This window comes from Populus alba, chromosome 2, assembly GCF_005239225.2.
Source record: "Populus alba chromosome 2, ASM523922v2, whole genome shotgun sequence".
Taxonomy (NCBI): Eukaryota; Viridiplantae; Streptophyta; class Magnoliopsida; order Malpighiales; family Salicaceae; genus Populus; species Populus alba.
In genome coordinates this window covers 3420452-3446255 of record NC_133285.1, presented here as the reverse complement: position 1 = coordinate 3446255, position 25804 = coordinate 3420452, and the positions used below count along the sequence as shown (strand labels likewise).

At 34.8% G+C, this 25804-nt stretch overlaps 2 protein-coding genes across 24 annotated transcripts; one reads left to right on the top strand and one right to left on the bottom strand.

Moving 5' to 3' along the window:
- Window positions 1-2776: 2776 nt before the first annotated feature.
- On the bottom strand, window positions 2777-4533 carry LOC118049311 (probable histone H2A variant 2). 2 transcript variants are annotated; one of them, XM_035059276.2, is made up of 3 exons: window positions 4376-4533; window positions 3851-3968; window positions 2777-3325 (listed from the first exon to the last, which is right to left on the bottom strand). In XM_035059276.2, the coding sequence occupies exons 2-3, from the start codon at window positions 3959-3961 to the stop codon at window positions 3029-3031; spliced, it is 408 nt and encodes a 135-aa protein (XP_034915167.1). In that variant the 5' UTR covers window positions 3962-3968; window positions 4376-4533; the 3' UTR covers window positions 2777-3028. The 2 variants fall into 2 exon arrangements, with proteins under 2 accessions (XP_034915167.1, XP_034915168.1); XM_035059277.2 differs by having other exon boundaries at window positions 3851-3973; window positions 4376-4527.
- Window positions 4534-14525: 9992 nt separating this feature from the next.
- Window positions 14526-18424, top strand: LOC118049309 (uncharacterized). 22 transcript variants are annotated; one of them, XM_035059275.2, is made up of 7 exons: window positions 14526-15649; window positions 15736-15928; window positions 16276-16748; window positions 17157-17207; window positions 17303-17357; window positions 17819-17863; window positions 17960-18424. In XM_035059275.2, the coding sequence occupies exons 1-4, from the start codon at window positions 15245-15247 to the stop codon at window positions 17202-17204; spliced, it is 1119 nt and encodes a 372-aa protein (XP_034915166.1). In that variant the 5' UTR covers window positions 14526-15244; the 3' UTR covers window positions 17205-17207; window positions 17303-17357; window positions 17819-17863; window positions 17960-18424. The 22 variants fall into 22 exon arrangements, with proteins under 22 accessions (XP_034915166.1, XP_073263685.1, XP_073263689.1 ...); XM_073407584.1 differs by adding an exon at window positions 17670-17712 and having other exon boundaries at window positions 17819-18424; XM_073407588.1 differs by having other exon boundaries at window positions 17300-17357.
- Window positions 18425-25804: the final 7380 nt, after the last annotated feature.

Sequence of the window (25804 nt, the reverse complement as noted above, 5' to 3'; positions counted from 1 at the left end):
ATACAAGTGGACGTTTATTTGTACACGATTGATTATCATCGCCACCTTTCGGACAAGTGATCAACGTAAGGCACCGCACCCTCTTCCATTCAACATGTATCACATCAAAGATCAAATATTACAAAACATACTCCCGAAGAATCTTTCACACTAGGAAGTCATAAATTATCCTCTTATTATTTTTCCGGTGAATAGCTTAGCTCTTTAGACTTTGTTTTATGTGTTTAGTATTTTGCTGTATTGTGATCTTTAAAATTATTTTTACTTTAAAATATATAAAAATAATTTTTAAATTTTTTTTATTCATGATATGAATACATTAAAATTATATAAAAAAATAAATTGTTATAGATTTGAGATAAATTAATATGTTTTTTTTTGTGATATTAATTTCAGAAGGAAATGTAAGCCGGGTTATCTTTTTGTTCGGTTCATGTCTTCATGTGAAGAAGGCGTCAAATATTACACCAAGCGTGGGCCAAAGCACGTCGGACTTGGGGATCAGAACTTGTCTCATCCCGGAGCTAGTCCCCTCAATGTGGGTGGGCTTAAGAAGATGTCGTCTGGATTCTGTATCGAAACAAAACAAAAGGATGATACCGCACAGTATTCAGGGACGAGACAGAACAGTGAAAGAATTTGTGTCGGTCCAATATCAAATACTTGTTTATGCATTTTAGTAGATTTGTTATCCAAGCTTCGCCGCGTGTCAAGCAAATTTATTTTTAATACAAAAAAATAGGTAAAAAAAACTAAATCTTAAGTTATTAGTTTAAGTAGTAATCTAAACAATACGAAGATAAAATGCAATAACAATAAAAAAAAAAAATTTCGGATGTTATATTAATCATTTTGTCCTTCACCACACTTAATAATTGTTTTGGCAGCAGAGGGTAAAGTCTTTTTTCTCCAACCGATTCAAATGTTATTTATTAATTGATCGGGATAATTTAGTTATTTATTATTTTTTATGTATTGTAAAAATATTTTGTTACCCTTAAAACATAAAAAAAATAAAAATATATGGCCTTTTATCCAGGGATATTTGTATCATTTCCCATTTGTTTGCACAATAAAAAAAATATTGGTACCTTAAAAACTCAAAAGTATTGACATTGTAAAGGGAGGTTTTATTGTCTTTACATATTTTTTGTTAAGTGAAATCACATATTTAACTTTTGACTTAAAAAGATCTAAGGTTGGCTTGGGAGGGCGTTTTCATCTTTGCAACGTGGTTTTTTGTAATGTTCATATACTCTTAGGCCTATTTAGTAATTTATATTATTAAAATATTAATAAATCAATAATACAAGACTTATGCTTGCTACACACGTATCAACATGTCATTGTCTCATGCATCATTCTAGAGGCGCGTGTGGAATATGTCGTAACTAAATGAAAATCTATCCTAAATAGATTGTATGCATGGCCTAGTAGATATATTTATGAACTCGTGGGAATAGTTTAGACTCAAGAGAATATATGGTCATGCCATAGTAGAATAACAGTTTAAAAGGGCCATAAATTTTTATTCAATTATTGTATTGCGTTAAAATTTTTACAGGAGTTTCCGGAGGTTTTTTTTACCTATAATAGTCATTGCATCATTATAGGGACGATCAAATATTTTTATATCAGAAATTACTCTAGACCTCCTGGTTTTGACAATTCTAAAATTATTTTTGTTATTTTTGAAATCAATCAACTGATTTCATTGATGAATTGATCGTTTAATTGAGTAAAAAATTGCACAGTTTGATTATATCACATTTTAAAAACATAATATTTATGAAATATAGCGCAACAGCTATCTTATCACCAAAAGTTTTTGCTTTTATGCCCATTATATTTTTAAAAAATTTTATGTGTTAATTCTCTAATTTATGCCAAAACAAAAAAATTAACCCGGCATATGGAGTTGCGCGCCACTCCCACTCACAACAATGCAGCAAATTGCAGATTGACTAGATAAAGACCATCTCCAGTCGTTGATATTACACCTTACTTATAACACCCAATCCAGGGCGTTCTAGCTCAGGCCTGGTCATGCATCAGATGTGTTGAACAGGGTGAATCCAATTTTTTTTTAAAAGAAAAAAAAAAAGACGTTTCGTTTCAGTAAAAAATAAAAACCAGATTTTTGTTGACCTACCTAGCTGGGCCAGGTCTAATAACCCTCCTTCCAATCCCCATTGTAAATCATATCCGACACTCCCTAGCCGAAGGAACCAAAGGGGGCCATTATCCGACCATAGGAATGTCCTTGAACCAGCTCCAAGATTATGCTTTTCTTTAATTCGATCTTCTTTTAACCTTCTCTTCTTAAGGCATTATAGGAAACTTCAATTGAAGGATAACGTTGTTTGATTTCCACTCAATGATAGCATACCATGTTTCGTTAGAACAATTGGTTCAATTGTTGTTCTTAATACTAAATAATTGTAAAAACATTAATTTCCCAGTTATTATTTTTTAAATTGTAGATCCTAGCTAAAAAACTGACCCATCACCTCAAAATTTGGAGGTCCAAAGGATCTATAGCGTGAGAAAATCTTTTTCCAAGATAGGAGTGAACTCGCCTGTCATCTAACAAGGATGCAATGGAATACAATAGACATAAACTTCTGGCTATCCTCGTCCTTGAACTAAAAACAACATGCTTCTTCTGTTTATGAGAAGTTAAGAGGCAACTCGCCCTACGACCTTTCACTTGTAATAGCATAATTTTAAATCAAAGGATTTTTTTCGTTTTTCTGGGAAACACAGAAGCATGGAATGGTAGTAAAGAGGATACTAAGAAATTTAAGTTACGGATCCAAAAAACAGCATTCCTATTCTAAACAAGGCACTAGTTCTAGAGGACAAACCTAGAAGCCAAACGATATGTACTTAACCAAGATGCCCTACCCACACATAAACATAACATTAATACCAAACAAGTCTATCTTAACCTAAACCAAGATACAGTCACCAAATTAAACACATAATCTTCCAGCTGAAAGCAACTTGAGATCAGGTGCCAACTTCTTCACTCTTTGGTGGTTTTGTTGATGAGAGACTTGTGAATGTGAGGGATGACACCACCACCAGCGATAGTTCCCTTGATGAGGGTATCCAGCTCCTCGTCTCCTCTGATGGCCAGCTGCAGATGCCTTGGAGTAATTCTCTTCACTTTCAAATCCTTGCTAGCATTTCCAGCAAGCTCAAGAACCTCTGCGGTCAGGTATTCAAGGATTGAAGCTAAGTAGACAGCAGCAGTGGCCCCAACTCGCCCGTGGGCAGAGATTCTTTGCTTCAGATGCCGGTGGATACGACCGACAGGGAACTACACTCAGCCATCATTAACATAAAAAAATCATTTCGGATAAACCCAACCATCAATAAATCATAAGAGTATGGGACAATGCCACCATGAAAGAAAGAAACTTCTTAAATAGAACGCATGCCCTACCGTACCCCATGTTTTATTCTATAAACTCAAGGAATGACCAAATGAAAAGCTCTACAGCAACCCCGGTTTTAAAACAAGAAAGACACTGTTATTCTTCTGATAAGCTCAACTGAAACCCTAAAACCTAAATCAACACAAATGGCAAGCTGGAGGTTCTTTAAGATCCAATGTTTCATTTCATAAACCCCTACCTTCCCTTGAAAATCTCTGTACTATCAACCAAAAAGAAGAGAAAAAAAGGCATTTGGCTGGCTACAATCCTTCTAGATCACGCGTCCTTAGCAACTCTCCCTAGTGAACAACCACTTGTCTACGATAATGTTCAAATTAACGCCAACCTCATTCAAATCAACAATAATGAACGAACAGGTAAATCTTAATTTATTGGGACTGTGTTACCTGAATGCCAGCACGAGAAGACCTAGAGACCGGCCTCTTCTTGTCCTTGTCCTTGTTAGCTGCTGCCGTTGTTTTCGTTGCCAGAAGCCCCTTTCCTCCTTTTCCAGCCATCTTTCACCTTTTCTTTTCAAAAATTCAAATTCTCAAATTAATAATAATTAAACGAAACAACAGAATATGTTTCCCTAAAACACTGTCATCAAAATGTCGTTTTAAATTATGTATAAAATTAGACAAAAAAGAAAGGAAAGCCCCCCCATATGATGAAAACAACCGACTGATACTTGTAGTTGCGGGAGAGAAAGAAAGAGATCTGTCCTGAAATTCTTGGAACGACGAGAGAATTGAGATGTGAAATACGATCCAGGCAAAACCCACTAAGAAGAAAACTCTTAAATCTTAACAGAATTGAAAATAATTTAAGCAAAGAAAAGTAAAAGAAACAAAATAGGAAAGGCCCAGAAATCCAGTTCGAAAAGTTAAAACAAAAAAAATGGAAATCAGAATGAGAGGAGACTGAGAGACCTGAGGAGATTTGAATCTTGAGAGGAGAGGGAGCTGTGGAGATGGGATGAAAATGAGAGGCTGGTGTATGGTGTTGACGATTATAATAAACCGATTCAATAAGGAAAGTGGGAATTTGAATGTGCAAAAACCTAAAGAGGCGGTCTCTTTTGGGTGGGAAAAACTCTCCAAATTTTCGATTTCAAATTTTTCGGCTCTTTTGTTTTTTGTTTTTTTACCCTTTGTGGCCTAATTTATTTTGCTTTAATTGCAAGAAATACCCTTGCACCTGCTTGACGCGTGTCCCAATAAACTGAAATCCAACGGCTCTACTGTGTTATTTGGTCAACAGTAAAAATCTCTGCTTCCTTCGTCACTTCTGATTAAAAGGTTGTCTCCTGGCCTAGTCCAGATCCAGAACAGGAGCTTCCGTATGTTTATCGTAATTTATTTTACTCGTAGTTGTCAAATATTAAAAGACATTTTCTTTTTTAAAAAACAATTAATCTAGTTGAGTTCAAACTTGGTTTGTTTGGTAGTATTAAAAATTTAATCAAGTAAATTTGATTTATTATAATTAATATATGATTTAGTTGAACAAGTAACTTTACTTAGGCTTTTTTTTTTACTGAAAATGTTTTTTTATATAAAATACTTTCGTGATTTTGTTATGCTTTATAACATTTGTGGAAAATTAATTAATAAAATTCATTTGGTGACAAAAAATAAAAATAAGTTTTAGATAGAAAAAAGTTTCCGATTCAATTATTGAAAAACAATTTTCCCGTGCATGAAAAAACCAAGAAATTAAAGGGATACAATATTTTATTTTTTCTCTATATACATAATAATTTAAAATATAATATTATTATAGAATAATAAATTGATAATATATTTACATAGAAAATAATATATTAGTAAAACAATATCAATGCATGCAGTATTTTAATTTAGATAATATTGCTATAAAGTATACTGATAGAAACAATAAAGGATCTTGCCAAAATATTGTGGAAATCACTGTGCACACAACACAAAACGATTATATATTGTGTTAATTAAATTACACTTTTGTCCTTGAAAAAAAATTGAATGCCTATGTTTGGAGGGTAACTCGGTCCTTTTCTAACAGCTTGTTGTTCATTAAATAATTATCAAAGAGTATTTTATATTTTTCACTTTTTAAAAAACAATAAGGTGATTTATTTACCCTCGTAATATAAAAAATAAATTTATTTACAAAAAATATTTCGATCTTTTTTTTTTTAATAGTCAAATAATATTTTGCCCCTTAAATTAAAAAAAATACAAATGAGGTTCGGGGCAATTTCCTTTTTACATTGGGTTTTTTGTTGATTTCAAAATTATAAAGGGTATTTTAGATATTTTTTCACTTAATAAATATTTTTAATAAAAAGTTATAAGCGTGTTCTCCTAACGCATCCGTATATGGGAGAAGCCCGTGTCTTTTAGGTGGGACATGTAACGTCTCTTGGTGGCTAAGTGTATTCCACCGTGTCATTGAAACCCCACTCTTTTACTTCCTGTGCGGCGTACGATGACAGTTGATGAATGATTTGTCGTTGATAGTTGTTTTTTTTTATCTTTGATCCCTTCTCTCTCTTCCAGAGAAAGTTCATATTCGTCTTCTTTTCTTTTCATTTCTTGTTTACAGTCCTTATATTTTTTATTGTTTATTTTCATCCTTTACCCTATTAAGAAAGTTTTTAATGTTTTTTATTCGGTCCTTAAATTGCAATATGTCCCTATTATTTTTCCAATTTAATCTTTGTTCTTTTGATTTTTTTTCCTTAGCTTATTTGTTGAAGTTTTGTTGTTTTTAATTTTACTATTCAATAAAAGTTTATGTTATTTTATTTATTTTTCAGATTACTCCTTATTTTGTTGACTTCCTTTTCCTTTCAATTCAACACTCCAACTTATATTTTTTCCCTCTAATTTATTTTTTATTTCACTCTCATTCTTTTAATTATATTTTTTGTGTGTGATTGATTTTTTCTCCATTTTCATCCTTTTGCGTTTGATTGGTTAGTTATTGGGTTTTGTGGTTTTTTCATTTGTTGTGCTCTTGATCCAATGACATGTGTCAAAAGTTTGAAGAGATTATATGATATGAAATTCTTTTTTTCTCATTTTCTTGTAGGACTTTATCATTCTGCATTATTTAAAAAAAAACAAAGATTGACTTTATAGTTATTTTCAATTTCTTTTCCATCAGCTTATCTCGGTCTTGTTGCTTAGGCCACAGGTTTTGCAAACCTTTTTTTAACAGACTTCTTTTTTTAAAAAAAAAAATTGTTTTGTATTTAATTTTTGAAGACTTTCTTCCTTATTTTTAACATAAAATTGTTCTATTTATGTTAGATAAACTTTTTTTTTAAAAGAAAACTAATACATGATCTTTCAACTCATTTTCATTCACATAGTCAAGTATTATTTTTTATTTCGCTATCAAGTACTAAAATTTAATTAGCTTTTCATGAATTTATTTTTAAATTGGAAAAAATTGGCACCCGGGCTACACTCACTTGTAATCAAATTTGCACCCGGGCTACACTCACATCTAATTGAGAAATTCTTTTGATCATCAATCAAATTGGAAAACAATCATTGGTTACTGGACACGTGTATCTTGGTCTTTTAATGCATGGGTGTTGCAGTCGTCGCGGAGATGGGGAGAATTTACTCTTGGAAGAAACCATTCAGGCATTAGGATAGAGTCATGGTAGACAGAGGGGATTTAGGTACACAGACTGCCATCAGCGAAGAACAAGATTTTTCTGCTATGCAGACAGCTAAGCAAGCCTGCTATTGTTGGCTCCCAGCTGTTTGAATATATGGTCGATCCTGTACTAACTGGATTTAAATTTGCTGGTGCCTCTGGAGAAGTTGGACGGCAGGCGAATGGATTGATGCTTTCTGATCGGTCAGCCATGGATCAATTCCCCGAGAATGCTTTAGCTGTTCTTAGAAGTGTCGGTTTTGAGAACTGAGAGGTGGCGGAGGGAGGAGAAACGCCATGACCCCGTGGAGTTTCCTGTTATCTCATCTGCTGGTATCTCACTGGAAATACGCAGACAGCTGCCAAACTTGGTATGCCTTCATCTCCCTTTAAATTTTTATACCTGACAAGATTTTGCATTTAAATTGTAGGGTATACAAGTCCAAGGAGTCTATGTCATGAGAAGGAATTAGCTCCAGTTATCCCATATCCAGTCTTGTTTATAAACTCATCGTTGAAGGTTTATTTATAAAAAAAAAACAAATCAATCTAAAAAAAACATAATAGCATGATTTGAGTCTACCTAGTGAACCCACAAAACAAGGGTTAACAACTTTAATGTAATATTTTGGTACTAAAATCAATTGCTTTAATAGCTGGAATTGTTGTTAATGACAACATTTTTTATCTACTCTAGAATTTGATGAGTCCCTTTCTCTCTTACCACAAAAAAAAAAAAAAAAAAAAAAAAACACTGAAAAATAAAACAATTGGTATTTGGTATCAAATTGTTTTTTTAAAAATTAAAAGTAACAGATTTAAAAGCTGCCATTTATTTCACTCACCTTTTTTCACTTCTGTTTCTTATCTTTCGATTCAACTCTCTCTGTAAAAAAAGAAGAAGAAGAAGCATTTGAATGCTAATTTGAGTTCAATAGGTTAAATCATGCCAAATAAAAATTAAGAAATGAAATTAATTTTTTAAAAAGATCACTGCTCACTGCAGCCCTATTACTGTTAATCGCCTCACAAATCACTGCTCGCTGCAGCCCGATTACTGTTAGTCACCTCCCAAATCACTGCTTCGATACACAGATACGTGTGATGATAAACAGTAATCACGCACCTGTTTTAGCATATGCTAATTAATAATAGTCAATGCACTACAGCATCGCGTGCTGTCACCTTTCGTTGCCAGTTCTACTATAATCTTAGCGCATACCTGTTATCCCCAACGTTAACGTGGATGAGCAGATAGTTGTTTTTTCCATCCCATACAGTTGCCAGCTTCAAGAGCAGAGAGTAGTACTTCGCCGTCAGATGGTGCTCCGAACCATGGTCCCTTAAGGCGCCAGACTCTGAATGAACCATTGAGACTCCATCTATATATTCTCCCTGGTATTCTCTTTCTACACACGAGCCTCTCCAAAATCAACTAAATGATCATAATGATATAGCCATTAACGGAACTGGTGCATCGTATAGGTGGTAATAGAAATTCTTATGGTTCTCTAGGAGTAAGTACCTGTATACGACGATTTCTCTGTTGAAAAGTTGAGTTACTATATATATTTTACATGTATCTGCATGCTTCCATAACTAAGTGAAGCTGTGCTCGCTAACAAGGGTTACTGTATTTGTTTCCATTAATTAAGAAGTGAAGCTGGGCGTAGTAAAGCTGTTTTAATATTTGAGAAGTTCTTAAGGAGACCTGGTTTGCGTAATCATTGACTGTTCCCAGATACTCCTAAGCTCAATTTGTTGTTAACAGCCTGTTTTTGTTTTTGCAGTGGAAAAGTATTTTTAAAAACACTAGTTTTTTTATTTCAAATCATTTTTTAATTTTTTTTTATTGTTTTGATATATACAAAAATAAAATTTAATAAATAAATAAATAAACACTTTCAACAAAACATTACTACAATGTCAATGGTGCCCTAGACCCGTCATTGATAGACCATCCACTGTCTACTCTTTGTCAAACAGGTGAAATGATGGGCAAGTGTGAAAATTGCGACCCTAAAACGCGTCGAAAAGCACTGGTAGTGTCGAAGAAGATCACCGGAAAATCTATCAAAGTGTTGACAAGAAAAAGTAGACAAGAAAAGAAGCAAGGTCCAGACACGGAGAAGAGGAGGGGATTGTATTCCCCCGGGATCCATCTGCTGTGATGCTGCTTATCTCGATGAATTTGAGCAACAATTCAACCGGACGCCGTTAGCACGGAATTCAAGGAAAAGAAGGGGAGGTCATTGATCCATGGACCAGAAAGAAAGGCAAGCGATGGGTCCTGGCCCTAGAGAAGTCTCGGCTAACATCATTAACTTTGCCCCGAGTCAACGAAACTTGTGCTGTGGTTGGTCGGCAAGCTAGTCCTGTAGGTTTCTGTGAATACCTTTTAGCTTTACTCATTTCAATAGCTTGGCCAATGAAAACTTCCCGAATGTTTCAGTTCTTAATTCAACAGGATTTAAGCCGGTTTGAATATCAGGAGCCATCCTTCTTTCAATATCGCAAGGACAGAGACATATGATATCGTTTGAATTGGGAGACATGCAATTTCTTCACCGGGGACCATAAATTGTAACCAACCAGGAGTTGACACTGCAGAAGGGAAGCCTAACTGTGCCTAATCATATGAGATAAAGCCACAGAAAAAGGGCAAAATAGTGATTGCCGAGCTATGAAAAATGAATAAATTGGATGGAAAAAGATTTTTTTTTTTTTATTTGAGAAAATCCTATTTCCCGGAAAGCACAATTTATAGATCCAGGTGAGTGAGTAAAACCCTGGTTATCCCAGACTCTTACAAAAGATGCATGTCCTGACTCGAACTCGAAATTCATTGTGCAAATCTCAAATTTTTTATCACCACGCTAAGACAAAAAAAAAAATCATTATTGTTCATGGAGCCAAATGAAAAGGGCAGGCAAAGGCGTGGTCCATGGAACAAAGTCTATCCAGATAGCCTATTTCTCTCCACTAACCTCGCACCACACCACTTCCTTCACCAAGAGATTTGAGACAGTGTCGCCACCATGCTACCCAAAAGGTCGCCACAAGCAAGATTAACTGGCAGGAAAGGAAGGGAGAGCACAGGATTGCTTTTTATTAATTTCTGAACCATAGTGGATCCCATAATAGATTTGATAACTCATCTAATCCACCACCTGAAAACTTTGTCTCCTCCCGTCCACCACCAATCTCCAGATTCTGGTCTCGCACGAGCTCGATCTGCTACAAAAAACTAATCCACAAACTTATCATAACTAGGGGCGTGCAAAAAAACCGAATAAACCGAGAAAACTGAAAAAAAAATAACAAAAAAAAAAACCGATTAAAATAGTTAGGAAAAATCTCAGTTCGGTTCGGTTTTTGGTTTTGTAATGCAGGAACCGGTTAACCCGGACCGAACCGAACCGGTTCAAAAAAAGCACTGTAAATAGAAAAATTACCCCCCCTCTCACTCTTACTCGCCAACCCTAGCCGCAGCCTCTTCTCTCTCTTTCTCTCCATCTCCCTCCCAGCAGCCCCCTCTCCCCTCCCCCTCTTTGTCTCCCTCTCCCTCCCAGTAGCCCCCTCTCCCTCTCCCTCTTTGCGCGTGTGATTGTGTGTTCTCTCCAACTCTCAACATCTCCCAACAATCAAAGAGCCTTGACATTATACAGTGTGTTGGCGAAGCAATATTGGACAATTCTAATGGCTTTGGAAAAGCAAAATTCCTCTCCATGGTTTATTATCTATCACCTTGATATTTATTTAGATGGCACCTCCCACAAAGAAACTCAGCTTTCCTTTCTTCGCCGTGATTTGTTGTTGGGAGGACCTAGCAGCCCCCTCCATGATTTTTGGCATTTGGGTATTTGAAAAATATAGGAAAAACCATGTTTATTTTGCAAGAAATTTTGGATTTGATATATAGCAGAGTTTTGGATTTGGAATGAAATCAATGCTGTTGATTTTGGCTTTTAATTCATTTGCATATAGGTTGTCTCGGTTTTTTGAAATAAAAAACCGAACTGGACTGGACGAAAACCGGTCAGTTTGACCCGGTTTCGGTTTGGTTTCGGTTTTTTTTCAAAAAAAAAGAGAACCGGTTTGGTTGTTTTTTTCAGTTCAAAACCAAACCAAACCGAAAATGCTCACCCCTAATCATAACCTAGTAAAATTGTTGTTCAACCTTGACTAACAAAGCTGAGAGCCCAAGTACACGCAAGTATTTCGAGGGTGTTTGGGAGTGTGGTAGCTGTTGCTTTTCAAATAGCTTTTCGTGCCGAAAAGTATGCCAATAATGTTTTTTTATTTTTTAAAAATCATTTTTGATATCAGCACATCAAAACGATCCAGAAAGTACAAACCGAACTCAATTTTAGCAAAAAAAAAAAAAAAAATTTTCTTGTGGGGCAATAAAGTGGGTTGGGATTTCTGGGCAGATGGAATAGTTCTTTATGGCCCACCATGATACGAACAGGTTTCTTTGTAGCCCAGTGCACGTGTGCATTCGTAAGAGGTCAGTTTGGCTATCCTGTACTTGTAAATATCAGTTTCTGGTCCAAACCAAATACAGATGGTCGGCGAGAAACTTATTTTTAGAAAAAGCAAATGATGTCTGAATTTCGTTTTATTTTTCTAACACAATTTAATAAAATTTTTGAGGATATAACATTTTATCAAAAAATATTAATAGACCTGTTTTTCACGCAACGAAAATCATGGTTGAATTTGAATTAATTAACCATTAAAAAAAATATTTCTATCCGGTGTTTCAAAATATTTACTCGGGTTTGGATGTAGTATATTAATTTTTTTAAAAATATATTAAAATAATATTATTTCAAACAATTGTTTTTAATTTCCCCAGTTCTATTTAGGACTCGGTAATAAACGAGGCCATGTATGTTTATAATATTTGTAGATATTTTTGCTTCCTTCTTGATTGGTTGTACCTCTCCAGCATAAGTTTCTACTACCTTCGTTTCGGCATCAATAACCCTACCCATTTTAACCTGTCTCGTCGTTAGTGGCCGGTCTTCTCAAAAACTATATCTAGGCACACGCGTAGGACCCTGGATTAAATCGAACCAGTCTGCCATGTTTCCCTTCTCTGGAACACCTCGGACCTTGGAACTCAACGTATCCGAGAAAGAAAGAGGCTAAGAAATAAAAAGAGATATAAGAGAAGAGACAGTCGCAGAGAAGCTGAAAGCTTCCTTGAACTCGAAGATCTGGTCATCAGTGAGCTGATCCGCCATTTTTACTTTTAGGGGAGGAAAATATCAGAGAAATGAGATATAAATACTCTCCAAACTATATTTTTTAATATATTTATTAAAAAAATATTAATTTAAGTATTTAAATTCTCAAATTCATTTAAATAGAATTTTTTTAAGTATTAAGAGCTTTTCATCAAGAAATTTCTTTATTACGTACACTTGATTTATCCATCATCTAACTATTAAAGAAATATTATTTTTTAAAATTCTAAATTTAAAAACGTCATCAATCAATTTTTAATAATTATTCACATTTGTCAAACATTATCTGGAAAAATTATTATTAAATTAGTTTTCACGTATTAAAATCAAATCAATTGTATTTTAACAAAGCAGTCTCCATCCTGACTGTTTATTTATAGGAAATTAATTTCTTACAAACTCTTCCTGACAATCCTGGTGACTAATTCAACTTCTTGCCCGGAGGATGCCGTACTTTGTCCGTTGAAAAAGATAAACGTTGATTCGTAAAAAACCGATGCCGGTGGAGATGTGCCGCAAACATCCTGTTTGGTGCCGTGTGAATCCCGCAGCCACGAATATATTTTGGAGAGTACTCTTTTGTTTCGATATCCGAAGATCCATGACCATCTTCATGAACTGGGAAATGCACGGTAGAGGAGCCATGCTCAGAGTCATCAGATATTGACAGAGATCATTGTGAAATTACCTATTCTCTCCGTAAGAAAGTTGAAATTTAATTCATCTCCAAAAGTATATTAAAAAATTAAAATAATAAAATAATAATCAACAAAATTTTATAAATTATTTCAAAATAAAATTAAATAACAATCAAAAAAATAAGGACAAATCTGATTTCAATAAAAAAAAAAAATGAATGAAGAATAATCAAAATAATAGGGAAAATCAAATAATAATAAAATTTCAAATAATAAGTAACAATAAAATTCAAAATAAATAAAAAATAAAATAATTAAAAATATTTTGAGAGATGAAATTGAAAAATAAATATTAAAAACAAAATATATATAGCAATCAAAAGTTTGAGGATCAAATTTGATATAATCAGCAAATAATGATATTTCTAAATTTTTCACAACTTTCGGAAAGTGTTTTCCCCTCAAATTTCTCAGGAAAACACTTTCCTGAAAACCAAGCCAAATTTCTCTTTTACTGGAAAGTGTTTTCCATTGACCAACTTTTCTACTGGCAAACAAACACAAGAAAGTTTGGAAAGTGCTTTCCCGGAAACCACTTTCCGAAAAACAAACACAGCTAAAAGGAAAACACTTTTCTGAAAACCAAGTCAATTTTTTTGACTAAAATTGACTGGAAAGTGTTTTCCGTTGACCGGAAAGTGTTTTCCGTTGACCAGAAAGTGTTTTCCGTTGACCAACTTTTCTAATGACAAACAAACACAGGAAAGTTTGGAAAATGGTTTCCCAGAAACTACTTTCCGGGAAACAAACAAGGCCTAAAGGAAAAACACTTTTCTGAAAACCAAACCAAATTTTTCATTGACTGGAAAATATTTTCCGTTGACCGGAAAGTGTTTTCCATTAACTATAAAGTATTTTTTGTTGATTGGAAAATATTTTTTTGTTGACCAACTTTTTCAATGACAAACAAACACAAAAAAATTTAAAAACTGTTTTCAAAAACCAGTTTTCAAATAAACAAACGAGTGCTTAAAATTAAGTCTGCAATCAATATCTGTAAAAATTGACCGGTGCCATTAAATAATTATCACTCCTTTTGTCTAAATTGTTGACTCATTCACGATCGTGGGCACCATTTGTTTGATGTGGTGCCATTAATCAATCAATCATTATTTTTATTTCTGAATAATGACAGTGAAAGTTTGCATCAAAATCCCTACAGCACACATGATTGTGGGTACATTGTGTTCTTGCTGGTCGATGTGTTCTTTGCCAACTAGTTAATTGTTTAGATGAATTTTCTGGCCAGATTGAGAAGAGAATACTGTTTTATATAATAGAACTTTGGGTTAATATATATAGCTGAGCTATAATCTTCACCAAGCCCATAACGTGGCGTCGAGTAAAAAGCATTGCAGACCCCGCGGTGATTCGTTCCACGACACGTGCCCCCCCAATGGCGCGGATTAAATTTAATTGCCACGTAGGACTGCACTTGGAAAATCAATCATAGTCAGCGCGCTTTCCTCCTTAAAATTCACACGCTCCTCGCGTCTGGTTTTATCCTCTCCTTCTCTCTCACACAAAATCAAAATCACCCTGCAACTGAAAGCTCTCGTTTTCATCTCTCTTTTCTGTGTACTTTTCTGGTCTAGTCTCTGGCGATCATCTGTTCGCCGGAAGTTGAATTTCTTAACCGTAAAATGGAGGAGCCGGCTAGCTATTGTAGTCTACTGTTCAATTTCCAAAGTGAAAGAGTGACGTTATCGTGCCGTCGCGCATTTCGGGAACTTTAATCGTATTTTTGTAGAAACCCCAAGCAAAAGCGACTTTTACTTAGCAGAGTCTAGAAGTTATTCCATGCTTTGGCTTACAAATAAGAGGAAAATATAATACTATTGCTTTATAATAATTAGAACTTCAAGAAACATAGAGGGGGTCTTGATTCTTTTAAGAGTCTCTCAAAATTAGAAAAGTTTTGGTAAACGCAGCAAAATCCTGGGTTTCCGTGTGGTTTTGATTTGCTGATCTCATTCTGCGTGGAGTTATCGATGTTTCTGCTGCTTCATTTAATCGATGCGTAGAGCAGAGCATTTTAAAGCTCCACTAACCTCATTTAATTACCTGTAGTATTTTTGGGTTTTTGAGGTTTTTGTGTACTATATTTGCAGAAATTAATAATTAAAAAATGAAGGTGAGTATTTTATAGAGTGGGGAGGGTTTTTTCATTCTAGTGTCGTTGATCATAGTGATCATGCCTTTTCCAATGAAGATCCAGCCAATTGATTATCAAATACTGAATGAGTCGGTCGCTCACCGGTTCGAGCCAGTAAAGCCGGTGGTGAAATCGCGATTGAAGCGGCTGTTTGAGAGGCAGTTCCTGAGAAATTCAGCTGCTGAGAAGGTCGGAGCCATCGAGGAGTCGCATTTGAAGGACGGCTCTAATGAGTTCGAGCCGAGCTCGGTTTGCTTGGCGAAGATGGTGCAGAACTTCCTTGAGGAGAACAACGATAAGCAAACATCGGTTAGGTGTAACCGTAATCGCTGTAACTGCTTCAACAGAAATTGTAACGATAGCTCTGAAGACGAATTCGATTCGTTTGGTGGTTTTGGAGATTCTAACCTTCCCTCTTCTGCCGAAGCGTGTGAAATTCTGAAGGTAATTAAATTAATGGTGTGGGATTAAATTTTTTTTTTTTAATCTTTTCGTTTGCTAAAATCACTGGGTTTCTTCTGTGGGGACAGAGTTTGGTGCCGTGTGCAAGTGTTTGTGAGAGGAATTTGCTGGCGGATACAGCGAAGATTGTTGATAAAAACAAGATCTCTAAGCGAAAAGATGATGTTTGCAGGAAGATCGTTACCGATGGTTTGTTGGGTCTCGGATATGACGCGTCTATCTGCAAATCTCGCTGGGAAAAAGCCCCATCTTATCCCGCCGGTACACCCCCCCTCTTTAAAAAATGGATACACTGTGTTTGTCTGTTTCCTAAATTGCATAAAATATATATATTTTTTCTTTTTCTGTTTGGTTCCTGGAACAACAAACTCTTCCATACAATTAACCAAAAAAAACGAAACATTTCTATCTCATATGTCGGAAACAAGAAAATCGTTGAGTTTAGGAATATTTTTTTTATTTTGTGTTGCGATGGGTTTTAGGATGGCAAAATGCTGAATCACGAATTTAGGGAAGAACTTGCGAATGCACATCAATATGAATTGTAATCAAAGCAGCTACACGGAATCAATTATGGGAAATAATGTATAGTTTTGTTCTAAATACAGGGGAATACGAATATATAGACGTGATCATCTCAGGCGAGAGGCTGCTAATTGACATTGATTTCAGATCAGAATTTGAGATAGCTCGATCAACCAAGACCTACAAATCTCTTCTCCAAATTCTACCTTCCATCTTCGTTGGCAAAGCTGATCGTCTCCAGAAGATTATTGCCATTGTATCGGAAGCGGCGCAGCAGAGCCTTAAGAAAAAGGGAATGCCAACTCCGCCATGGAGAAAAGCCGAGTACATCAAAGCCAAATGGCTTTCTCCTCACACGCGAACCACCCCGCCACTTAGCTCAAAGGAAACAGATCCTCAACTGGAAAGGGAGATCGCCGAGCTTGGACTGAGTTGCCAGGAGAAGAATTCGGTAGAGGATGATACTGAATTGGGTGGATCTCTGTATGCTTTATCGTCTGAAGGTTCTGTCGTAGAAGAGGACGTTATAGTGGTGAAAGAATGGAAGCCACCTGAGGTTAAGCCCAAGAGTTTACAGATTGGGATTAAGATAGTGACTGGATTGGCCGCAGTTATTGAAGATGAGCCATGAAATTTTGATCTTTATATATATATATATTGAAGAACAGATTATATGATCATACATGATATAACCGATCAAATCAAAACCCCTTCTGCTTTTTGTGCAAGGGTATCATTTTACTGCTAATATAATAAAACTCTCGGATGATATTGTAAGAAGAATGGCTAATACAAATAACATAATTTCTTGAGTTTTTTTTATTTTTGTAATTCTCCTTCTGCTCCTGTGCTTTGTATTCAGATTACAGTGTTGGTTTTTTTTACCAGATGAGGCTCAATTGACTCTGTATTTTGTTCCTATCAATTGTCAGTCTCTCTTTTAATCAAATTCAATATATCACAGGGAACGGGATTTTTGCGTCAGTGCAATCCAGAAAGCAACAAGGGATAAAGGGTAATCTCCAATTTTTTGATTTCTCTGTTTTTTTTATTAAATCCTTCTAATGTCATGCACTGATGATTTTATATTCTTTTCTTGAGTGGAAGCAGAACAGAATCTGACGATGAAGAGCGAACAGACTCGTGCAGTCTCGAGCTGCGTGAGGTGAGGCCTGAAAGGAAACCATTTTTAATATTTAAGTCCACATGGCTTCGCAGTTCTATTCCTCGATGTTTTTATTTTTTTATCGATTCTTTGAACTTATTCTTTTATTCTTGAGCGATGAAGGGTTATTGTGGTATTCTGATCGGTCTTCAACAGTTTGGTACAGTGGTTTTTGTGGAATCTCGACTGAGAGGAGAGCGATTGGTCATATAGGTGGTTGGCATCTTTGCCGTGTGGGCTTTGTGAATGAGTTAGTTGTTGACTCTTGACTTGTAATATTTTGATGATCAATGCTCAGTAATCTATATGCAGGGTAGAAGGGACTAAGACTAGCGATTGGATTTGGTTATCTTCGGTAATCAGGGCCGATTTATAATATTTGCCCTAATATCTATGAATCGAAAACCTGTGTGACGATGCATTGGTTGAGTATAATTTATTTTTTTTGTCCTTGGACTCAGGTCTGCTAATTGTTTCGTGGATTAGATTGGTTCCAATTGGAATAGGTGAAATTCAATTCAAGAACTTGCTATTTTTATTTGCTCATTTTTATGTATAGAGTATGGTTACTGTTGCTTATGAAGTGAATTGCTTCTCTGCAGCTAAGCGGGGATGCTTAAGCTGGATCCTCAGAGCGAAAATGCTCTTATTGTGGAAGCAGTGAGCTTCAGGCTTTTCATTTTGCTGGGAAGTTCCATAGCTTCATAACAATTGTCTGCAACAAAGATTGTGATCAATCCAAAAGGCTTGTTTCAAGTACTGGTGTGAATAGATTTTTCTTTCAAGTTCACGAAAACTCTGTTCTATAATTCATCTTATGGTTTTACTTGCAAGAAAACATGATTTATGTTGTGTGTTCTTGAGGAAACAACTACAGTAGCGCGTACAGGGTGCTCGTGACAGCAGAAAATGCTTTGAATTGCTTGAATTTCAAGGGACTGATCGCCGTGCCCCCCTTATCTGTTTGAATATTTGTTGTCTTGGGAGGCTAAAGTAAAATCCTTCGTAGGAATTTTTGCAGCTTCACCTTTTCATTACTTGACTAGTTGAACTTGCCTTTGTCGTCACCGCGTGAAGTTGATGTGGGAATTATGTGAAAGTACTTAAACACCCTTCTGAATGTCCAAGAGACGAAATAGCCTTGGAACTTGTTCTTGCTAACAAAAAAAAACTTTGAGTAAACAAGAAAAACAAATCGCCATGTACCAAATTTGTCGTTTCTGCGTATAATACTAGTACTAAACGGTTTGTCGCTTCTGCCCATAACAGGTCCACGGTGTATCTGGGGAATTGCATAAATTAAAGGAATCTTTTTTATCTTTATTTTTACTTGTTTGTGTGTTTTTTATATCTCAGATGAATGGTTGCATGTTGTAAAATCTAGGCTCTAGTGCATGCAAGTATGGGGGCGGTTTACATGTTTAAAAAAATAAAATAAAAAATTAAGAAATTATTTTATGCATTTAAAAAAAAAACACTATACTTTAAAAAAAAACACCTTTCAGCAAAATACTAAAAACACACTTGGTACAGATGTCTATTCTGCTTATATTATTTCTCGTTTTTTCTCTATCAATTAGGGGCCGGGTCTTTTTTTCGCGTTCAACACACGAAAACCAAATGTCTGAACCATATCCTACATTAATATATCTTTTTTTTGTGAAAACAACCTCCTTTCCCCCTCTCTCCCTTGAAAAATAATCCCCCTATCGGAATATAATAGTGTGGATATAGACAAGATGGCCGTGACAGCTTGTTAATTAATGTTTGTAGTTAATCGCCGATTTGACATCATACCTGAAGCCCGAACCTTCCTCGACGCCCATAATTTCCGTTTAAGAGTTAAACCTTATCCGGATAGCCACGTAGACCATCCCGGTTTCTCACTCTACAGGTTTCTGCCACTTGCTTGCATTGAAGATAAGTGGATAACACATGCCTTAAATTAATCCCCTGTGTGTTAGTAGCGGACACTGTGATTCAAAGTCAAATCGTTGAATTAGAGAGGAGGTTAATTAATGTCTAATTCACAGGAGCTGAAATGTCTTCTCCTTATCTTACAGCCCTCTCTCCTTCGATGCCACCAGCTCGTCAATGCACGAACTGTGAATGATCAATTAGAGACAGCGCTCGCTGATTAACGTTTGACAAGTGCTTCCACGTGGTTGTTTTCTTATTATTTTTCTTAAACCTTGTGATATTTCACGTGTAGCTTGGAGTTAAATAATCAAGAAAAGGTTGGAGGAGATCAATAGTAAAGAATTTCTGCATTTTTTACCTAACAAAGAAGGATAAATGAGCAGAGCTAGCCACTTGCGCAGGCTTGACCAAGAAACATGTGATAGAATGCAGACATTATAATACTACTTTTATAAATTAAGCAGTGATATATACTGGTAGAATATATTGCTTCATCCATGTGCATCCATGCGTCGGCTCTTTTGCAAAGAGAAAAGCTTACAGCCGATTCCGGAAGTCAATAATCTTGTCTCTATTGCGTACCATTTTTACCACGGGTAAAGCAAGATTAATAAAATCCCAAATCATGTGATTTTCTGCTCATTTCCCCCTTTTTTACTCAGCATTCCATAGGAAAAACCCCACTTTACCCTCTATATAAACCACATCCACTTAGCTGTCATAGAGGGGTAAGATGGTTTTTTAATTCGAGCTATATGGTGTGGCCACCATGCTAGAAAAGAAAAGATTTGGCAGGCACTAATTAATCGGCTGTGATAATGTTGAAACCTGGGAAGCATCGACATGAACACCATCTATAGACACGACCCGATGCTAGCACAGCGGCATGGCGTTAATTAATGCCTAGTTAGATTATAAAGCAGTTCTGCTTGATAAGTGTGGTTTTAATTAAATACAAGATTACATATTACCAAAAAAATTCAAAATTACATTAATTACAGTACAGTACCATGAGTGCTGAAGGCAGAGAGAAACAAGAAGGCATCGGCATTGATCACTGTACCGAAACCCTTGACATTGGTGCTAGTAAACATTGCCGAAACAAGAACAAGGAGATTGCAGTGGCGTAAAACGTAAAGCCTAACAGGGACCAGCAGGGCATGATGAACGGTTGCATGCAGAGGGACCAGCCATGGTGGGTGCTTGAAAAACAAAACGTTAGTGATGTCTACTAAGGTCTGGGGTGAAGAGGGAAGATTCCTTCTCGTGAATTGTGACTTTCAAGGCTCGATCTTTTCCGGTGCTGCTAATTAACAAAACAAAAATATGATTGATTTTTGTCGGTGCAAAGGACACGGAGTTCCATTTCATGTCTGATGATGTATCGTTCAAATACCAGTGCTCGTTCGTGCTATGAATGCATTTTTCTGGCACCTTCTCTGGACCACCTCCACTGAATCGAGGGCAGTGATCATCACACCATTCTTAATGGATTTGGTTAAAAATTGAAACTGGAAAAGCTTCAAACGCCCTTCCTTTTCTGACTGGTTTTAGCGAGTACGTACCTTTTTAACTTTTTACACATGCTCCTGTTGGTGCATTTCAAGATTTGAATAAAAAACAACCACGAGCTTTAATCTACGCTATCGTTTCTTGCTATTTTGTACAAAGGTATGTATCATATATATGGTATGGAGCTTGCTGATGATGTGGGGTTGGCATGTGATCGATGTAGACGTTTCAAATATCATAAAGTATCGTTGAAGATGATTTTATGTGATCAGTGCTGGGTGGATTGTATATTTAAAGTCTCAAAAAGTCTCTCAAGTGTTAAGCTTCTATCAAATATAAGAATTATTCCTTACATAAATGCATCTTGGACAGTAAATTACCATCTTTGTTCAAAGGATAAATCACAGAACCGTCGAGGAATTCTTCCTCTGGTGCATGTCAGTTTCTTTCAATGTCTGGCAATTGACAAAAAGGAAGCCATGATACTCAAGAATCTCTATCCAAGCTTTCATTATTTCTTGCAGCCTAAGGTAGCTCCAAAGCGTGGATCATCATCAATTACTCGAACCCTAGAGGATGCATCGCCGTCTTGAAAATCCACGACTACCCAAAATACATGCAAAGACAATATTTGTGGCTGAGGTTCTTAAGCAATCCAAAGAATAAAGTGGATGCTTTCTCGTGAATGCTAGCTTCCTTTCAGCTATGCCATGGTAGGACGGTTTGTTTTTTTCTTTAACTAAAATGTCATTATCGTCTTGTTACAAGGGCTAATTTTGAGCATCGAATCTTAATTTCTTTTTGTGCTGATGGTAATTTTAAACAAAAACACTTAAAACTAAACAATTAAATGATAACGTAGCTACCAAAAAGTGTGTTCACACGCACACACCTTAAGAAGGATATCTAACCCTGTACAACACACTATGATACATGAGAGGCACACCAACAAAAGTAAAGGACCCGAAGAAATAGAAGGTGACTAGATTAATTGATCACTTGCAATATGCAGTCCGTCGATTACCTTTTTTCTTTTCTTTTTCAATATAACAAAATTTTTTAATGCGATGCAAGTATTTTGAAAAACATAAATAAAAATTTAAGATTTGGGTTATTGATTCTAGTTAATTTAATAATACAATTAAGAGATACAAAGAAAATAAATATACTAATAAAAGTGACAACTATATATTTTGTTTGCCAAACCAAGGTAAGTTCAAAGAAAGTAAATTGAATAAAATAGTGAAATTTAATCATCAACTAACAAAATATTAAAGGGCAAAATGATTGGGATTATTTTTAAAATCAATGAAAAACCTAATAGAAAGAAAAAAAAAAAAAAAAAAAAGAAATTTTGAAAGGTTAGATGTTAAATTCAAGGATGCAAGGAGAGAAGAAATGGGATAAAAAAAGGCACTGGCGCAAAACCCGAGACCTACTAGCTACATGTGTCGCAACATAGTGGAGGGTTATTGAGAGGATTGAAACGTTATCACAAAAGACAATGTTTGATCATCAAAAAGCTTTTTACGCACCGCTAGAAAAAACATGCATCTAACTTTTTATATTAGTTTTAATATTTTTTAAATTACAAAGCAACTTGAAATTCAACTTGAAAAAATAAACGGAATGAAAAGATAAAAACACCACTCAACACCAACCTTTTTATTTTGCTAATTAAAAAAAAATCTCTCTTCACAAATTTAATAATTTTTTAACTTTTAAGTGTATGCAAGTCATTTTACTCTATAAATAAAATTAAAAAGAAAAGGAATCCCTGGACAAAACTATATATATAGTTTTGTCCATGGGATTTTTTTTTAATTTTTTTTATTAATATAGATGTTTGAGTTATTTTATGCGTATCTTGACTTATTTCATTTAAATTAGTAATTTTTAAAAAATAAATTTAAAATTTGACCAATTAAATTATAGCTCTTTAAAATTTACAGAATAAAATAACTTGAACTTAATTAAAAGTTGAAAAACTATTAGTGGAGGGATTCTATATTTGCTTTCAGGACCAATTTATTTCCAATCATGACTAGTAGAGGATCTTACTCAATCAGCTAAGCCATTATATCTGGTAGAGAAGGACAAGAAACATAAATGCATTATTGCAATCTATAGTGTATTCTTGAGCTTCTTTGGTTTTTTTTTTTTTTTAACATTATCATCAATATATAAAGTCCTCTCTTTTTTTGGTCAGGCAAAAGTTGGTTAGTTCTGAAAAAACCAAAACCTTGACCTCTCACCTAGAGAAAAACCACCTCCCAACCATCTTTCTTTTTTTTAATCATGGTGGATTTGTTACAACTCCTCTCAAATTTGATGAGAGTGGACTAAGAAAAAAACAAAGCAAGTGTGTTAAATGGTGAAGGAAACGCTCCGTCACCTTGCCATTGCTTGATGGGGAACCTGACAGAATATTTAAAGGTAAGCTTCCTCCTCGGTGAAGTCACCGCCTAAATTATGGTGCCGTGACGCCGTTACTCTCTCTCCGTTCCAAGGAAATGAGAGGCGGTCGTTTCAAAGGATATTTCTGGATTTAGCACTCAGGAAAGTGATAAAAATTAATTAACTAGCCCAGCAAGCAACAAGGAGGAGGAGGAAAGAAAAAGGGCTCTCCCTTTCTGGCTAGCTCATCGGAGAATCCATCCAATCTCCCCACCTTAGCTCGGTGGGTGCTTCCCTCTCGGTGGCTGTCGTCATGCTTGTGATGTCTTAATATTATTTATTTGCTGCCTCGGGAAAATTATTAAATTTGGTACGTATGAAATCACCATGTTTACGTACCGTGCCAGTCAAATATTTAAAGGATTCAGAGATTTAGGCCCCGTTTGTTTGCAGGAAAGTGAATTCCTTTTGGAAAATGAATTCCGGGGAAAGTGAATTCCTGGAAAGTGAATTCCGGGAAAGTATTTTCCGATGTTTGATAGTGTTATGGAAAACACTTTCCAGTGTTTGGTTGTGTTATGGAAAATGAATTGGAAAATAATTTATTAATAAATTAATTTTTTTTTCAAATTTATCTAATATATATAAAATATTTAATCACTTACAATAAAAAAAATAAAATCTAAAATGTATAATGATGAATTTTTTTTTTATTATATTCTATATTCATACATAGCTTATTTTATAAAATATAATTATATATATCATATCATATTATAAAGAAATAAGCTTGTGAAATATTTTTTACTATTCTATGAAACCATTTATAATTTCATTACGTACGAAATACATCCGACAAAAACTATAGTTTTAATAATATTTTTAGCATGTAATAAAATTGAATAAAATATTAAGGTATAAAATTCACTCTAAACTATTTTTTTTTTAATGTTAAAAAAAAAAAAAAAGTCTCCGCAGGCAAGTGAACAGTGCACTAAAACTGTACTGTTCACTATTTTTTAGTGAACAGTGTATACAATACACTGCTCATGTTAATTGCACTGTTCAATGAACAGTGCAATTACATGAACAGTTATATAAAAACATGACAACGCAGCATTGGCCCACGCCAGGAAAGTGTTTTCCGAGAATTAAAAACGGAAAACACTTTCCTTATGTTAAACTTAACATTTTCCTTTGACTGGAATTACATTTCCTTTGACTCACTTTCCATGTATTGCCAAACATGGGAAAGTGAGGAAAATGGTTTCCAGGAAAGTGAATTCCTGGAAACAAACAAGGCCTTAAGGTCATCCGAGATATTTTAAGAATATAAAGATAAAAAATGAAAAATATTAAGTTAAACTATTTTATTTTAAAAAAAATTAAGAATTTTAAATCAATTATGATATTGATGGTTACAAAACCAGATTTAAATGAGTGGCTCGTTATTTATTTATTGGAAATCTAACTTGGGTTAAATTTTATTTTGAGAAAAAATATGTGTTTTTATCAAATAAGTATCATTTTAGATTTCTTTTTAATAAACAAACCTAGAATTATATCATTTGATAATTACTTTTAAATTATTTCAAGTTTTTCTTTTAAAATTATAATTTGGATTCACCCACCACCCTCCGAATCGATCATCATAATTTATAATATCGTCTTCGATTGGAAGACCAATATCTGAAGGCTACCCTATCCAAGACCTATATGGGCTAGCTATGAAAGCCCATGAGTGACAAACAATCTCATCAATAAACACACATGCAGATGCTTTTTTCAACTTCTACGAGCTTTATGGGCCAGCCTAGAACCCAATGATAACATCGAGCTAGTTCACAAAATTGAGCCCTGCTTCGGACGACACTTGATCGCCTTCTGAATGAACGTCGTTTGTTGATGATTGATGGTCATCCATTCTAGCTTTTACGGCATCGTTTTCAGTCTTTGGTCTTTTAGCTCGGGGCATGGGGCCTTGCACGTCCCTCTCCCTTGACTTTGAGCACCGTCCCCCACCCCTTCCCCACGAAAAAAAAAAAAATGAAGCAAAAAGACTTTCTATCAATATGTTTTTTTTTTTTTTTAACTTGATAATAAATTAATACGCAGAACAGTTGACTCCGTGGTTCTCGTTAGTATACTTTTCGCCGTGGTTCTCGTTGGTATACTTTTCGTTGCGGGTAGCAATAAATTTTTAAAAATATAAAAATTATTAAAAGCTTATTAAACATGATGGAAGTGAGTTAATTTTAAAATTTTCTGACTCAGTTTTTTATCTAATTTAAATTTTTAATTCAACTATATGAAAGCTAGCTTAATTTAAATTAATAAATTTCATAAGTTCAAATACAATATTGATAATCAATAAAAATATAACTTAATTTTTAAAAAAATTTTAAGATAACAATTGTTTTAAATGTTAAGACAGTAATAGATTGGATTTATCTTGGTCCCTCTACAACCCAAGTCATGAATTCTATTGGGTTTAATAATTTTTTTTTTAATTTAACTATATAATAAAAATAAATACTCACAAAATTAAACACTGATATAAATATTGACACTTATTTGAGATAATTATCCCTATAGAAAACAAACAAAAATCTATAATA

Coding starts and splice junctions, on each gene's coding strand:
- LOC118049311 (XM_035059276.2), bottom strand. CDS start 3,961: ATGGCTGGAAAAGGAGGAAAGGGGCTTCTGGCAACGAAAACAACGGCA. Junction 3,326..3,850: donor CTTCTCGTGCTGGCATTCAG/GTAACACAGTCC, acceptor GGCTGAGTGTAG/TTCCCTGTCGGTCGTATCCA.
- LOC118049309 (XM_035059261.2), top strand. CDS start 15,245: ATGCCTTTTCCAATGAAGATCCAGCCAATTGATTATCAAATACTGAAT. Junction 15,650..15,735: donor AAGCGTGTGAAATTCTGAAG/GTAATTAAATTA, acceptor CTGTGGGGACAG/AGTTTGGTGCCGTGTGCAAG. Junction 15,929..16,275: donor AGCCCCATCTTATCCCGCCG/GTACACCCCCCC, acceptor TTCTAAATACAG/GGGAATACGAATATATAGAC.